The 16,737-nt window shown below is 62.3% G+C and overlaps 1 protein-coding gene across 2 annotated transcripts in view; it reads left to right on the plus strand.

Annotated features, from left to right (window-relative positions):
- The first annotated feature begins 5,949 nt into the window (after positions 1-5,949).
- Positions 5,950-16,737, plus strand: part of PRPF40B (pre-mRNA processing factor 40 homolog B) — a 35,121-nt gene continuing 24,333 nt past the window's right edge. Inside the window, exon 1 of one of the 2 annotated variants that reach the window (XM_044995051.1) lies at positions 5,950-5,966. Coding sequence is in view for 1 of the 2 variants with exons in the window: in XM_044995050.1 (XP_044850985.1) it covers positions 14,989-14,991 (3 nt within the window). In the remaining variant the exon portion in view is untranslated. Of the gene's footprint in view, positions 5,967-14,932; positions 14,992-16,737 lie in introns of those variants that run through there. The other variant, XM_044995050.1, reaches the window with a different exon arrangement.

Raw genomic sequence — 16,737 nt, forward strand, 5'->3', positions numbered from 1 at the left:
GCTCTGCGTGCTCACGTGTTCTTACCAAGGGGCTGGGAGAGTCGGATGGGGGCCAGTGAAGTGAGAACAGTTGCCGGGTGAAGGGCAGAGCAATGGGGAAGCTGACGGGGGGCTGAATTTCAGGAGGGCTCAGGGCCAACCTGTTCTGTGCTCTGCATCCACAGTCCCCTCCAGAACGCTCAGGTCCCATGGGGACATCTACAGCCAGATTCTCCAAAGAGCCCTGGGCCCAATCCTTGAGAAGTCTGGCCCCTTCCCTGAGCCTGCACTTCCATCCCTTCCCTGGGCCAGATCATTCCTGACGGCGAAACCGATTTCCCAAGTTCCTCTGCTTGGCCAGCTGCAGTTAACAGGGTATGGTGCCTCTTGCGTCCACACCGCAGGTTCGGCTCCACCCTGGGCTAGTCGTCCCCAGGTGGTAACCAGCCATGATGGCTCGTCAGCCTGCTGTCAAATCCCAGGTCAGCTCCTGGAGGATGTTTAAATCCCACTCCCACAGCCCTAGCAATGCGACTCAAAGGACACAGAGCCTGGCAGTGGCTCTGCCTTAAGAGCCCCACCTGGGGCCTGGTTTTCAGGCTTGCTGAGCACCCATCAGGGAGGTCAATGGGAGCTGCAGGTGCTCAGCACCTGTGGGAGATGTTGAACAAAAAAGTGAAGCCTCCCTTATCGGTGGCTGCTGCTGAGAATTTTGGCTTAAAATTCTTTGCTGCTGCCCCAGCAGGGATGCAGGAGGGGTTCTGGGCCAGTTCTGTGGTAGGAGCTCTGGTCTCCAGTGGTGGCTCTCACCAGCCCGAACCTTCAGTCGGAATGAATAGAAAGCCCCTAGAAAGGACAAGAACATTGTTCCAGCTAAATAGCACAAGCCTAGGAGACCCATGGAAGACACTAGCTTCCAAGTAAGGTCCTAGCACTCGTTTGGAGGAGCAACTCAGCCCTGTAACCCTAGAGCAGGGGTAGGCAACCTATGGCACGGGTGCCGAAGGCGGCACACGAGCTGATTTTCAGTGGCACTCACACTGCCCGGGTCCTGGCCACCGGTCCGGGGGGCTCTGCATTTTAATTTAATTTTAAATGAAGCTTCTTAAACGTTTTAAAAACCTTATTTACTTTACACCAATAGTGGATGGACTTCAGCGAGCCAGCAGTGGGCGAGTCAAACGCTTAGCCCAGTAAACAATTGCTTCTTGGAAAGCGCCCAGTGCGGCTCTTTGTGAGGGTTCGAAGTGGCCTGCAGGTGGGTCATGTAGTCACGGTGTCTGAGCCATGGAGCAGCAGTGGAAGCAAGATCCAGGAGTTCAGCGATGCTGGGGGAGGAAGTGGGCTGAGTCCTGGCACTTGGGGAATTTCAGCTGAGAATCTGCCCTTTAGAATCAACATGGAGGCTACTTCAGCCAGCGGCAGCAGCGCAAACACCAATGCAGCCACCCTGGGCCTGGCCACAGCAGCTGTTGGAAGAGCCCAGCCCCGCTAGCTAATACGCAGGGTAGGAAGTGAAGGGAGCTTGGTCCAGCTGATGCTGCGGCAGGGCGAGGGGATTTACTCTGCTGGGATTGGGTCAGGGTAGGAGGATTAACAAACTGACGGATGACAAACGCTCTGGCTCTTTAATGGCCACGGGGGAGTTATTCTGCGGGGGTTGAGTCCAAGCTACACAAGGGTGTCTGCTGACAGGCGCACCGCAGGGGAACGTCGCACCAAAGCCAAACTTAAATCATTGCTGAAAAGTTTTCTCTTAAAACACTTCTGCTTGAAGCTCAGTGGGTGGCCAAGGTCCACTCGCTCCAGTTCGGCCACGTTTCAGCTACCTGTCTGCAAAAAGAAACAGAGCCCTAATCACTTCCTCCCTCCCCTGGCTCCACTCAGAGGAGCGAAACTTCCCAGCTTGGGTCTGGGGGGACGCATGGAGCGGAACAGCACAACGGTTGGCGTGAAGGTGGCGAGAGGGGGTTGGTGGTTGGACCTGAGCAGTATTTACCTGGGTTGTTACTGTAGTGCCCGGCTGAACAGGAGCCCGGTGGGGTAGGGGTGGTATAAACAGACTAGGAGCCAGGGGCTTGATCTTTAGGAGCAGGAGTAGCTGCTGAGGGTGAACTCTGGGCCTCTGAAGTCAGGGAGCTTTGCAATTGACTCATTGGAGCCAGGATTTCAACCTCCCTGGGTGCAGGATCGAACCCTCCACTCCGGACATCACCAAAGGCCCAATTTAGTGCCCAGAGAGGAGCCAGCCCAGATTCCCAGGGGTTTCCCCAGGGGTGTGTAGGGGGGGGTGCACTGTCCCCTGGGGTGCAAGGTGTATGGTTCCATGGAGGAGAATTGGGGGCTGTTTCCCTGGGGGGAGGGGTTCCTGGGGATATGGGGGTGCAGGGTGTCTGGTTCCTTGGAGGAGCATGGGGGGCTGTTTCCCTGGGGGAAGGGGTTCCCTGGGGATATAGGGGTGCAGGGTGTCAGGTTCCCTGGAGGAGCATGGGGGGCTGTTCCCCCGGGGATATAGGGGTGCAGGGTGTCTGGTTCCTTGGAGGAGCATGGGGGGCTGTTCCCCCGGGGATATAGGGGTGCAGGGTGTCTGGTTCCCTTGAGGAGCATGGGGGGCTGTTTCCCTGGGGATATAGGGGTGCAGGGTGTCTGGTTCCCTGGAGGAGCATGGGGGACTGTTCCCCAGGGATATAGGGGTGCAGGGTGTCCTGTTCCCCAGGGATATAGGGGTGCAGGGTGTCTGGTTCCCTGGAGGAGCATGGGGGACTGTTCCCCCAGGGATATAGGGGTGCGGGGTGTCTGGTTCCCTGGAGGAGCACGGGGGGCTGTTTCCCTGGGGATATAGGGGTGCAGGGTGTCTGGTTCCCTGGAGGAGCATGGGGGGCTGTTCCCCCGGGGATATAGGGGTGCAGGGTGTCTGGTTCCTTGGAGGAGCATGGGGGCTGTCCCCCCGGGGATATAGGGGTGCAGGGTGTCTGGTTCCCTGGAGGAGCATGGGGGCTGTCCCCCCGGGGATATAGGGGTGCAGGGTGTCTGGTTCCCTGGAGGAGCATGGGGGGCTGTTCCCCCGGGGATATAGGGGTGCAGGGTGTCTGGTTCCCTGGAGGAGCATGGGGGGCTGTTCCCCGGGGATATAGGGGTGCGGTGTCTGGTTCCCTGGAGGAGCATGGGGGGCTGTCCCCCCGGGGATATAGGGGTGCAGGGTGTCTGGTTCCCTGGAGGAGCATGGGGGGCTGTCCCCCGGGGATATAGGGGTGCAGGGTGTCTGGTTCCCTGGAGGAGCATGGGGGGCTGTTCCCCCGGGGATATAGGGGTGCAGGGTGTCTGGTTCCCTGGAGGAGCATGGGGGGCTGTCCCCCCGGGGATATAGGGGTGCGGGGTGTCTGGTTCCCTGGAGGAGCACGGGGGGCTGTTCCCCCGGGGATCTGGGGGTGCGGGGTGTCTGGTTCCCTGGAGGAGCATGGGGGGCTGTCCCCCCGGGGATATAGGGGTGCGGGGTGTCTGGTTCCCTGGAGGAGCATGGGGGGCTGTTCCCCGGGGATATAGGGGTGCGGGGTGTCTGGTTCCCTGGAGGAGCATGGGGGGCTGTTCCCCGGGGATATAGGGGTGCGGTGTCTGGTTCCCTGGGGGGGGCTGTTCCCCCGGGGATCTGGGGGTGCAGGGAGTCGGGTTCCCGCTGCAGGGGGATCAGCTGCTCCGCGCCATGGGGATGGAGAAAGACTCTTTCCTGACATCACTTAAGCCCTCCCCGCCCGTCACTGCCCCGCACAACCCTGCTCCGCGGGCACGTCTGCGGCTGGCAGCGCCGCGAGCTCCCGGGGGATTTGCACCGGGCCCGGGGCCGCGGGGACTGGCTGAGCCCCGCCCGGGAGCCCCTCGCCGGCCCCCGCCGCCGAGCAATGACCAGCAGCGCCCCGAGCCCCAGCCGCCCCCCGCGGGCCGCCGCCCCGACGCTGGACGCGCTCCTGGGCGCCTGCTGCGCCCTGGGGAGCGGGGGCGCGGCGGCGGGCGCGGAGAGGAGCCGCTACCTGGCGCAGCTGGTGCAGATCGCGGTGCTCTGCGTCCTCTGCCTCACCGTCCTCTTCGGCGTCTTCTTCCTGGGCTGCAACCTGCTGCTCAAGGCGGGGAGCCTGGGCGGCCAGGCGGGGCCGGAGCGGAGCGGGGCCAAGGAGCTGGAAGCGGGGATGGGCACCTAGGCCCCCCCCCCCCCGGAGCTGGAGCCTGGCTGGAGGGTAACGGGACCCCCCCCTTCTCCTCTCCCTGCTCGGCCGGACCCCCAGCCCTGGGGGGCGAGAGCCCTTCCTCGCCGCTGCGAAGCTCGCTGGCCGCCCCCGGGAGGAGAAACCAGCGGCCGGGCCGGGCGGGGCCCCTGGCTGGGTGACCGTTCACACGGGCTGGAGCCTGAACCAGGGGCTGGGGCCGCTCCTGCGCCGGGCAGAGCCGGCTCGTCCTGGCCACAGATACGGAGAAACCGCGGGCAGAGCGGGGGCGCTGCCGACCCGGGACCGCTGGTAACTGAGTGTGAACGGTGCTGCTGGAGCCCCGAGCTCCTGTTCCTCCCGCCGCTGCTCCCTTCCCAATCGGTATCAAACGCCACGGTAACTAACTTCGGCTCCGAGTTGATTTTCAGCGGGAAATCAGCCGGGGGCGGGGGTCGTGCCGCGGGAGAGCCGGCGGGACAGGCAGGCTCAGGCCGCCCCAGAGCAGCGCTCCGGGGCTGGGTCAAAGCCGAGAGGAAGGGCCGGGGGCAGGGAACCCTGGAGCGAGGTGGCCGTTTCACTCCGGTTTAGCGATGGGTCCCGATCCAGTTCATCGCTGTGTGACTCCGGCGCTGCCTCCCACAGCCCCGGAGTCGGAGCCGCTTTGTGCAATCCGAGAAACGTCCCCCCAGACCGGCCGTAAATACACCTGGTGCTTCCAAAGGGCCGGTTTCCTAACGCTGAAACAATGGAGCCAAAGCTGCCGGGAGGAAGAATTGCATCCGAACAAAATGGAAGATAATTGGGAACCGTGTGCGAACCCCCGATGCCCCCAAAGCCACCCGGGGGGGAAGTCAGCCGTGCTGGTTAAAAACCACCGGGGTCAGAGGGGAAGCGAAGGCAGCTGTATTCCGCTACATGCATCCCACGAAGCGGGTATTCACCCACCAAAGCTCCTGCTCCAGTACGTCTGTTAGTCTATAAGGTGCCCCAGGACTCTGCTGCTTTTACAGAGCCAGACTAACACCCTGCCCCTCTGACACTGTCTACACTGTGTAGATAGAACATCAATGGAAGAAAGGGGAACGGGATAGTAATGATTAAAAATCACAAGTTAGGGATTGTAGAAAATTGATAAGGCAAAGGACAGAAGGTGAACTCCAGGCCAGCAGAGTTAAGGACAATAAGGAGGTTTTCTTTTTTTTTTTTTTAAATAAGAGGAACAAAAGGAATCCTGACAGTGGGGTTGGTTCATTACTAGATGAAAATGGTAACATTCTACGTCTGGGAGCAAAGGTCTCAGGCCAGCCTTGCTGGATGGGGGGCGATCCGGGGAAGCAGAGACTCTGACAAAGATTCGGAGGCCATGATGCATAATCCAGTGAACATGAGCTTCCAGTGCGACGCTGTGGCCAAAAGAGTGAATGCGACCCTGGGATGCATAAACAGGGGGCTCCGAAGTAGGAGCAGAGAGGTGGTTTTACTTGCTGCTGGAGTCCTGTGTCCAGTTCTGGAGCCCACAGTTCAAGAAGGATGTTGATAAAGTACCCAGGGCTCAGAGAAGAGTCACAAGGTTGATTAAAGGATTTGAAAATGTGATGGACTCAAATAGCTGCGTCTGTTTAGCTTAACAAAGAGTTCAGGGGTGACTTGATCACTGTCTGTAAGTATTTGCCTGGGGAACAAATATTTAATCAGGGGCTCTTCAGTCTAGCAGAGGAAGGTCGAACCCGAACCAGTGGCTGGAAGCAGACGCAACTGGACAGACGGTGGACGTTTTTCACACTGAGAGTAAGTAACCATTGATGTCATTTCCCAGGGCCCGTGGCAGATTCTCCATCACTGACCATTTTAAAATCCAGCTGGGATGTTTTTCGACAAGCTCGGCTCTAGGGATTATTGTGGGACAGGTCTCTGGCTGTGCTATGCAGGAGGTCAGCCTGGTGGATGATCACAATGGTCCCATCTGGCATGAAATCTGTGAAATAGCAGCTGGAAATTAAAGGATTCAGGATCCATTTTCACCTGCCCCCGCCCTCCAAGATGTTTGGGGATCGCAAGGTGCTGCATAGATGTGGGGCAGCTCAATGTCCATAGCCTTGTGCTCCAGGAGGGGAATGGCTCCCCTGGGCCATTTCACAGCTTGGCCTAAAACTCTGAGCTAGTGTGACAGCCAGGAGCCCTGTGCTCTGACCGCTACCCTACATTTTCATTGGTGGTTATGATTTACTCTTAAGAGGGATGGTCCCTGCGCCACAGGCCCGGTGCTGTAAGGACAGACGGGTGGCTGAGGTCAGGAGAATAACAGGCAATGAAATCACCTCCCTGATTCCTCCAGAAAGCAGCGGATGCTTCAGGCAGGAGCTGGGAGCTAATCCCAGTACTTCTGACTTAAACTGGTGCTTCCCCTGTTGTTTCAAGGGATTAGTCTGGGGAAAAAGGTCCCTGAGTGAAAAGTGACCCAGTTCTGATTGGCTTCTGCTGGGAGCCATAAAGAAGCATCATCCATAGGGAAGCCTGGATCGCCTGGTGCGCAAAGCACAGAGTCATGAGTCTATTTCTGGGCTGACCGTGGTCATGTCACTTCATCCTCCTGCGCGTCTGTTTCATCCCTGTCTACAGAACAGAGCTAACCGCCCTGACCTGCCTGCCGGGGTGACAGTGAGGGTTGGCTTAGTCAACGTGCCAGCGTGAAGGCTGGTCTGGGCTTGCCAGGACGCTTGTGGAAATATCCAGTGTATTAGTGTGTTACTTTCTACTTAGCAGAAATCCTACCTCCGGCAGGGCAGATAACTCACCTCAATACATCTCTCGGCTACAGCCAGTACCAGGGCTGGAGTCTGTCATCAGGTTTATAATACGCGTGGTCCCGGGTATTGCAAAGATGCTGGACAGGGCTTAACTTTTATTGCGTACATAAGAAGCAGAGATAAAGAGGCCCCCACCCCATCAATCCCTGAGGATATTTCTGGCTGTTAGCTCCTGGGTGTAGCAGATGCTTAAATCTCTGCCTGCGAAACATGGGGAACTCAGCTGTGCCTGCCACACAAATCCTGTCCCTTTGAAAGGCCTGATTCTGGCAGGGCAGGAGCTGGGCCCCTGTCCTGTTAGGGAAGATATGTGTCTAGTCGTGAAAGCAGCTAACTGGGGCCAGGACTCCTGGGTTCTATCCCCAACTCTAGGAGGGGACTGGGGTGGACTGGTGAGAGCAGGGGGCTGGGAGCCAGGACTCCTGGGTTCTATCCCCAACTCTAGGAGGGGACTGGGGTGGACTGGTGAGAGCAGGGGGCTGGGAGCCAGGACTCCTGGGTTCTATCCCTGTGTCACAGAGTCCCCGGGCGATCCTCTGGAACTGCTCCCTACGAAGCCAGTCAGGACTCTGGTGAAGTCTCCTCTCTGCGAGCAGACTGTCTTCAGGGCAAGAAGCTCACACGGCTTCTACCTTCCTGGGTCTGACCTTGGAGCATTCAGCATCCTCTGCCCCTCCGTGCGCTTCCCCCGGTGAGTCTGCCCTGGCGGGGTCCTGGGGAAGCCACAGGGTCCTGCCCCCCAACTTCGCAGTCAGACATGAGTGACTCTCAGCCAGCCAGTAAAGCAGGTTTATGAGATGACAGGAACAGGGGCTAAAACAGAGCTTGTAGGTACAGAGAACAGGATCCCTCAGCTAGGTCCATTCTGGGGGGCAGTGAGCCAGACCCCCACGTCTGCACTTCACTCCTCGTCCCCAGCCAGCCCCAAACTGAAAACCTCTCCAGCCCCTCCTCTCTGGCCTTTGTCCCTTTCCTGGGCCAGGAGGTCACCTGATTCCTTTGTTCTCCAACACCTTTAGCTATCACCTTGCAGGGGGGAAGGGCCCAGGCCATCAGTTGCCAGGAGACAGAGTGTTGGCCATTTATGTGCACTGGCCCTTTGCTCTGCACCAATCACACCCCCTTATCCCGCCACCTAGAGACTTCAGAAATGCATAGGGGAAACTGAGGCGCCCACACAGTATTCAGAGGAAACATTAAGAACAGTCCCACTTTGTCACACCCCGACTCTAGGAGGGGACTGGGGTGGACTGGTGAGAGCAGGGGGGCTGGGAGCCAGGACTCCTGGGTTCTATTTCTGGATCTGTGTGACCTTGGTAAGTGGCTTCTCCTCTGTCTCTCTGTGAAATGGGGGTAATACTGGTGCTCCCAGAGGTGCTGCAGGGGCTGACCCCTGGCTGTTTGCCGTGTGCTTTGAGATCCTTGCAGGGGCAGCGCTGTGGGAGCGCAGGGTGTTGTCAAGCAGAGCCCTAGCTGCAGCTCATGGCTCCAGAACAACCTGCTCCGCACTGGGATTGGGCCCTGCGGAGAAGGGATGTTCTGTGCTAGGCAATCAGTGGCCCCAGCTGTTCGCAGGTGACTTCACTCGGAAACCCTTGCCCACGGCCTGCTGTGCTTTCCCTTGCAGGGTGTCAGACAGGGCCCAGCCCCCCACATCCCTGGCTCGGGGGTTAAGCCCTGCAGAGCCGGGGTGGGACAGTCCTTTGACCAGCACAGACCAGTGGATTGTTCCAGCCCGCAGAGGGGAGGGCTGAGTGCCACCAAGACGGGGGCAGGGCCTCAATGGAGCCATGTCCGTTTACACCAGCAGAGATCTGGCCCATAGGTTTTCTCAGCTCCTGCATCCAGCCCTCGCTGCTAAGCTGCCCACTCAGCCAAGCCAGCCTGGGTTGTGCCCCAGAGGGAGACCCAAGAGCAGAGAGACTCATGTCCATCTCCATCCCCAGCTGTATGTAGGCGGCACCGTCCCTGCTAACCTGCCCTGCCCCGTGGCTCTGAGGGCGACCTGGTCTCAGCACCCCCTGCTGCTGCCTCCGTTCTGGCCAGGCTCCCCCAGTGCAGGGAGGGATCCTGGCTCCCCCAGCTCTGCACGCCAGCTCCCCTGGAGCCGCGGCCAGCAGCAGCGTGGAAGGGCCCCGGGAGCGGAGCTCTGCCCATGCGGGGCGGGGGGGTGCAGCCTGGCCGTGGGGACCCTTGGGGAGCCCAGGGCAATACTGCTCCCCTTCTCCCCCATGTGCCCCTCCAGCTGCGGCTCCCCCTCGGGGCCGGTGGAGTGAGTTTGCTGATGGTGGTGGAGCCATTCTGAGGAGGAAGGGGCCATGTGTGAAGCGAGTTTGCTGGGACTCAGCCCAGTTCTCACACTATGTTGCCCTCCCACCTTGCTGCTGGTCTCCACAGTCAGGCCAGGACTCTAGCTGTGCCCAGCGTGGGGCAAGGGGACCAGGCTCGGGCCCCCTAGTGATTGCTCAGCGTAGGAGGCCCCATGGCCAGCAACCCTCGTGGTTGGGGAGTTTCCTTCCCCCATGCACAGGCAGCCAGGGGACAGGCACCCGCTTCCCTGCCTGTTTTATCCGCTCCTTGTGTTAAATCCTGCGATGGAGGGAACGAGCCCAGGCTGTAGCTGTGCCCCAGGGCACAAGGAGAGCGAAGGGCCCTCCCCGGACGTGGGCTGGGGCCTAGGTGCAGCCTTCACCTGTTCCTGGGCACCGGGGTTCTGCTGCTGACCCCCCGTTCTCTGGTAGGTGCACATGTGGGGGGGGCAGACCCCCAGCAGGGGTCAATCGGCCATAGCTCAATTGGAGTCAATGGGGCCAGACCCCCAGCCGGTGTCAGTCGGCCGTCGCTCCATTGGAGTCAAGGGGCAGATCCAGGTGGTGTCAGTCGGCCGTAGCTCCATTGGCGTCAATGGGCAGAGCCAGGTGGTGTCAGTCGGCCGTAGCTCCATTGGCGTCAATGGGCAGAGCCAGGTGGTGTCAGTCGGCCGTAGCTCCATTGGAGTCAATGGGCAGAGCCAGGTGGTGTCAGTCGGCCGTAGCTCCATTGGAGTCAATGGGCAGAGCCAGGTGGTGTCAGTCGGCCGTAGCTCCATTGGCGTCAATGGGCAGAGCCAGGTGGTGTCAGTCGGCTGTAGCTCCATTGGAGTCAAGGGGCAGAGCCAGGTGGTGTCAGTCGGCCGTAGCTCCATTGGCGTCAATGGGCAGAGCCAGGTGGTGTCAGTCGGCCGTAGCTCCATTGGCGTCAATGGGCAGAGCCAGGTGGTGTCAGTCGGCCGTCACTCCATTCGAGTCAATGGGGCAGATTCCCAGCCGGTGTCAGTCGGCCGTAGCTCCATTGGAGTCAATGGGGCAGATTCCCACTGGTGTCAGTCGGCCGTCGCTCCATTGGAGTCAATGGGCAGAGCCAGGTGGTGTCAGTCGGCCGTAGCTCCATTGGAGTCAATGGGCAGAGCCAGGTGGTGTCAGTCGGCTGTTGCCCCATGAACACCAACAGCACTGCACTGATTTACAGCAGCTGAGGATCTGAGCCTGGGCTGTTGGTTCTCCCTCCCCCCACCCTGCACGGTTCCAGTCTAGTTGTGCCCGGGTGGAGCTGCCTAGAGTGCAGAGGCGTAATCAGACTCAAAGCCAGGAGGTCGTGGGCATCTTGGCCTGGCTGGAGCCAGTTACAGTCTTCCTGGAGGCGCCATCCGCTTCCTGTCCCAAACTGTGGCAGGGTGTTGCTCTGCAGGTGTTCACCAGCTGCCACACCTCCCCCAGAACCACCGGCAGGTCCGGACCGGAGGAGCAATCCGGGTGCAGCGCAGCGGACAGTGTCACGTCCCGCCTAAGCCATGGTTCCGTTTCAGGGCTGGACTGACACTGATGAAAAGCAAGTCAGGATCGGGCCCAATAGGTCTGATTTGGAAGGGTAGCCTCCTGCATCGTACGGTCACGGCCCGGCTAAATGGTCCCCTCACTGCACTGAAAAGCAGCGACAGGAGGCCATCACCGCAGCGGGAACCAAGATCACAATCTGGCCTCAGTCCCATTCCTAAGTGCCTGATGGCAAAGTCTTAAAGCAGAGGCTGACAGAGGCTTTAAACGTGATCACATGGAAAGGCAAGTGGTCCTGCTGGAAAATAATCCTCCGCCGTTGTAATGCCTTCCTGCCAAAGGGGCTGTGACCCACAAAGCCAGTGCCAGGAAGGGGGCTACAGAGAAGCTGGATTCTGATGCATGTCAGGGCTCCTGGGCGCTGCTCCTGACTCTGAAACCCACCAGGCACCGAGTGCAGGACGGCCAGCCAGGCTGTGCATCTGCATTGTTTGGATCCAGCCCAGGTGAAGAGAGAAATGAATTCTGATCTCAGCTCCCTGGGGGGGAATCCAGAGTCACCCCACTGCAGTGGGGTCAGGATCGGATTGTCTCAAGTGATGCCCGTGTAATAGTGGAGTGACTCCACTGACTCCAAAGGACTGAGGGTGGATTGATGCCATTGCTGCAGAGACAGACTCTGACCCTGGGTGAGCCGCAGGGTTAGGTCTTTCCCCGAGGAGAAGGTGTTTGTGTGGGGGGCTGGGAGCGGGAGCAGGCCTGATGCATTTCTTCGCACGCTGCGATGTGTCGATATTGGCTGCTCCTCCAGCCCCTCTTGGGCTCAGTACCACTAAATCACCGGGCCTGGTTTGTGCCACGGGGCAGCGCCCAGGGTTAGAACTCGGTGAGTGCTGAGCTGTGTGGGGCCGCTCCAGCTCTGTGCCCTGAGAGAGCCGGCCAGCCCTGCTGGGTCAGTGCGCTGGGGAGCAGGGCCTTTCATTTCTGCAGACGCCGCAGGCCGTAACCCCCCTGCAGCCCCCTCCCAGTAGCCACATGTACCACAGGGACTAAACCACCGTCACCCTGGCAGGCAGGCAGCATCTCTGGGCCAGTTCCTGAGCTGGGGTACCATCGGCGTAGCCCCCGCCTGCTGTGGGGAGGTCACAGTGTGTCTCTGTTCCCCACCAAGCTGGGAGTGGCTGTAAAGGGAGGGGTGGGACTCGAGCCACGGTGCTCGGCTGGGGCAGCCAGGGCTGGCGCCTGCCCCCCACAGAAGTGGGGCGGCTCAGTGGCCAGTCTGGATGCAGGAATGGAGCACAAGGCCTCAGATCATGTCACGGTGGGGAAGTTCTGCTAGCCCCATCACGGAGTGTGGGGGAGTCAGCGCCCTGCACCCCCGGCTTCCTGCGATTCACCGGGACTCTCAGCCAGCCAGTGACACAGGTGGTTTCTTTAGAGGACAGGAACACAGTCCAAGACAGGCCTTGCCGGTGCAGACCACAGGACTCCCTCAGTCAGGTCCATCTTGGGGGGCCAGGAGGTCTGTCTGGCCTCTCCTCCGTTTTCCCAGCCCATTGAAAACTGAAACTCTCCAGCCCCTCCTCTCCCTTTGTCTCTTTCCCGGGCCAGGAGGTCACCTGATCTCCTTGTTCTCCAACACCTTCAGTTGGCACCTTTGCAGGGGAGGGGCCCAGGCCATCAGTTGCCAGGAGACAGCGTGTGGGCCATTCTCTGTGCAGCCCCTTGCACACCCCTGCCCTCTAGGGCTCGGCAACAATCGCACACCCTTATCCTACCACCTAGATACTTAAGAAATGCATGGGGAAACTGAGGCACCCACACAGTACTTAGAGAAAACATTAAGAACATTCCCACTTCGTCACACCCCATTTCCCAGATGGGGGAGTGGAGGTGCAGACTCTTGCCTAAGGTCAAGCAGCCACTTAGTAGCAGAGAAAGGAAGAGAACCCAGGAGTCCTGACTCCTGGACCTCTGCTCCAGCACGACCAGTGCTGTGAAGGCTTTTATGACAGTGAACTGGCTGCCCCCTAATTTACACACCCACAGAGTGGGGAGAATCTGTCCATCCTCATATACCCCTGGCTCTCTCTCCTACACCCCAGCGTCCTCTCTCTCATACACATCTATCGATCTGTCTCCATACACCCCTCCCTATCTATCTATCCATCCATCCCCACACCCCCCCTCGATCTACCTAATCTATCTAGTCATCCCCATACACCCCCCATCCATCTAATCTATCTAGCCATCCCCACACACCCCCTCTATCTATCTATCTTCACACCGGGACTACTCTGAATAGTTGTATTAAATCAGTGGCAGTGGCTGCAGGATCAGGTCCTGAGCTGGCTATCTGGGGCTTTCTCTGTTTTAGGGATTTGGGGCTGAGGAGGGTGGGTTTAGGACTAGTCTCCTAAACACGTGGGAAGTACCCAGCCACTCTGGTCTTGCTGAATCCAGTGGCTCAGTGGGAGTCAGTGGAGGCTGAATGGGAGGAGAATCGGCTGCTGGGTGTCTATTTTAGCACCTCAAATTGGGCCAGAGGAAACTCTGAGGGGAGTTTTGGCCACGGTGTCACCCACAAGCTTTATAGTCCGGGGGGGGGGGTGGATTAGTTCCCTTTTCTGTGACTTTCACAAGTGTGGTCAGTGCTGTGCCTGTTGCAGAGCCTGGGAGCTGAGTCTGCGCTTTATCAAGGGGTCCCTCATCATGTGTCTTTGGTGCTCATCAGCAGTGGGGGCGTCAGGTTGCATCAGATGCACAGAGCTCCGGGGGCAGCCGGGCTGGGGCGGGGGCACTGGCTGTGCCAAGCAGGCAGAGTCCGATGGGCGCCGGATCCATAGGGGGAAGCTCATGGGGCCTGCAGGGGTGGATGGGAGGGAGCACTGGGGCAGGAGCTGAGAGGCAGGGGGAGGTCCAGGGGCTTTTGTCTGCAAGAGGTGACCCCTCTCGCCCTGTCTGCTGCTCTGCCCTGGCTGGGATGCCAGGCGCAGCCTGCCTGGTCCCTGGCCCTGGCCCTGGCCCTCTCCGAAGGAGATTCGGGTGCCACCTGCTGGCAGTTTAGGGCCTTAAATGAGCTGGATTTCTGGGCTGTCCACCAGGGAGGTGGCGGCGTGAAGGGCTCTGCAAAGCCCTTGTGGCCCCAGGGCGGTGGAGGGGCCGGTGGAATCCCAGTGCTGCGGGGCCAAGAGCCGGCAGGATCCACCTGACACAGGCCGGGGGGGGTTGGGGGCATGCAGCAGGGACGGATGGGAATCTGCCCAAGGACATGCACTGGGTCAGGCAGGGAACAGAACCCAGGAGTCCGGGCTCCTAGCCCCCCCGCTCTAACCCCTAGCCCCCACTGCCCCCCCCCCCCCGAGCCAGGAATAGAACCGGGGCTTCTAGCCCCCCCCCGCTCCAACCCCTAGACCCTCCTGCCCCCCAGAGCCGGGAACGGAACCCAGGAGTCCAGGCCCCTCCTGCCCCCCAGAGCCGGGAATGGAACCCAGGAGTCCGGGCCCCTCCTGCCCCCCAGAGCCGGGGACGGAACCCAGGAGTCCGGGCCCCTCCTGCCCCCCAGAGCCGGGAACGGAACCCAGGAGTCCGGGCCCCTCCTGCCCTCCCAGAGCCGGGGACGGAACCCAGGAGTCCGGGCCCCTCCTGCCCCCCAGAGCCGGGAACGGAACCCAGGAGTCCGGGTCCCTCCTGCCCCCCAGAGCCGGGGACGGAACCCAGGAGTCCGGGCCCCTCCTGCCCTCCCAGAGCCGGGAACGGAACCCAGGAGTCCGGGCCCCTCCTGCCCCCCAGAGCCGGGGACGGAACCCAGGAGTCCGGGCCCCTCCTGCCCCCCAGAGGGCCCCTCCTGCCCTCCCAGAGCCGGGGACGGAACCCAGGAGTCCGGGCCCCTCCTGCCCTTCCAGAGCCGGGAGTCCGGGCCCCTCCTGCCCTCCCAGAGCCGGGAACGGAACCCAGGAGTCCGGGCCCCTCCTGCCCTCCCAGAGCCGGGAACGGAACCCAGGAGTCCGGGCCCCTCCTGCCCTCCCAGAGCCGGGAATGGAACCCAGGAGTCCGGGCGGGGGACGGGGCTCGCACCCCCGCCCGGCAGCGAAGTGGTGCCGCCCTCGCCCCGCCCCCCGCCCGGCCGGCCAATGGCAGCGCCGCTTACTGCCGGGTGGGCGCGCGGGCCCAGCTGACAGCGGCTCCGGCATGGTAACGTCCCGCTTTGTGTCCGGGCGCCGCGCGGGCTGAGCCCCCCCGGCACTGCCCCCCCCGCACGGGCCGAGCCCCCCCCCGGCACTGCCCCCCCCGCACGGGCCGAGCCGCCCCTCCCGGGAATCCCCCCCCGGCACTGCCCCCCCCGCACGGGCCGAGCCCCCCCCCCGGGAAACCCCCCCGGACGGGCCGAGCCCCCCCCGGCACTGCCCCCCCCGCACGGCCCGAGCCCCCCCCCGGGAAACCTCCCCCGGCACTACCCCCCCCCGCACGGGCCGAGCCCCCCCCCGGCACTGCCCCCCCCCGCACGGGCCGAGCCCCCCCCCCGGAAACCCCACCGCACGGGCCGAGCCCCCCCCGGAAACCCCACCGCACGGGCCTTGCCCCCCCCGCGAACCCCCCCCGGCACTGCCCCCCCCCTGGGAACCCCCCCCGGCACTGCCCCCCCCCGGGAACCCCCCCCGGCACTGCCCCCCCCCGCACGGGCCGAGCCCCCCCCCCGGGAAACCCCCCTCCGGCACTGCCCCTCAGCCCCCGCACGGGCCGAGCCCCCCCTTCGGAACCCCACCCCCCCCCGGCACTGCCCGGCCTGGACTGAACTCCCCCAGCGCGGGCTCAGCCCCCCCCCCCCGGAACCTCCTCCCCCGCACGGGCTGAGCCACCCCTGGGACTGGCCCCCCCTTGGCACTCCCCCCCCCAGCGTGGACTGAACCCCCCCTCAGAGCCCTTCCTTCGGCATGGGCTGAGCCCCACCTGCATGGGCTGCGCCCCCGGGCACTGCCCCCCTGTGCACAGCCCCACCCAGCACAGCGCCCCCCCCCCCCGTGCATGGGCAGAGCCTCCCTGGAAACCTCACCCTGGGACTGCCCTCCCCCCCCACGCACAGGCTGAGCCACCCCTGGGACTGCCCCCCCTTGGCACTTCCCCCCCCCCTCCGGCTTGGGCTGAGCCCCCCCCCCTCGCAGGGGCTGAGCCCCCTGGGCACAACCCCACCCAGCACAGCGCCCCTCCCCCCTGTGCATGGGCAGAGCCCCCCCAGGGCTGGCAGCTGGGGCTGGTGCCCCCAGACTGGGGCTCCTCCCTGCACAGGAGCAGTGGGCATCACACGCTGCCCCAGGGTCTGCACCTGCCAGGCGGGGGGGGATATCTCCCTGCCTTGATACAGACCCTCCCCCCCCCCCCCCGACATGGCTCCTCTACACTCGCCTCCAGACCCCCTCCCCCACCCAGAGCCAGCCAGTGACCCCTGTGTGTGTGTGTGTGTCTGGGGGGACGCGTTGCTGTAGGCGCTGGCACCGTGGGGCTGTGCCCGGCGCTGGGCAAAGGGCAACGAATGGCATCGCATTTATCATCCCTGTCCTTCAAATGAATCATGGACAGCCAGCCCCACCTGCCAGCCTGCCCTGGGGTCCCCCACCGGGCCTCAGCCTGCCCTGGGGTCCCCTGCCCCACAGGCTTCAGCCTGCCCTGGGGTCCCCCGCCGGGCCCTGCCCCACGGGCCTCAGCCTGCCCTGGGGTCTCCCACCCCACGGGCCTCAGCCTGCCCTGGGGTCCCCTGCTCCACAGGCCTCAGCCTGCCCTGGGGTCCCCCACCGGGCCCTGCCCCACGGGCCTCAGCCTGCCCTGGGGTCTCCCACCCCACGGGCCTCAGCCTGCCCTGGGGTCCCCTGCTCCACAGGCCTCAGCCTGCCCTGGGGTCCCCCACCGGGCCCTGCCCCACAGGCCTCAGCCTGCCCTGGGGTC

The sequence above is a fragment of the Mauremys mutica genome, chromosome 20 (assembly GCF_020497125.1).
Source record: "Mauremys mutica isolate MM-2020 ecotype Southern chromosome 20, ASM2049712v1, whole genome shotgun sequence".
In the NCBI taxonomy this organism is placed as follows: Eukaryota; Metazoa; Chordata; order Testudines; family Geoemydidae; genus Mauremys; species Mauremys mutica.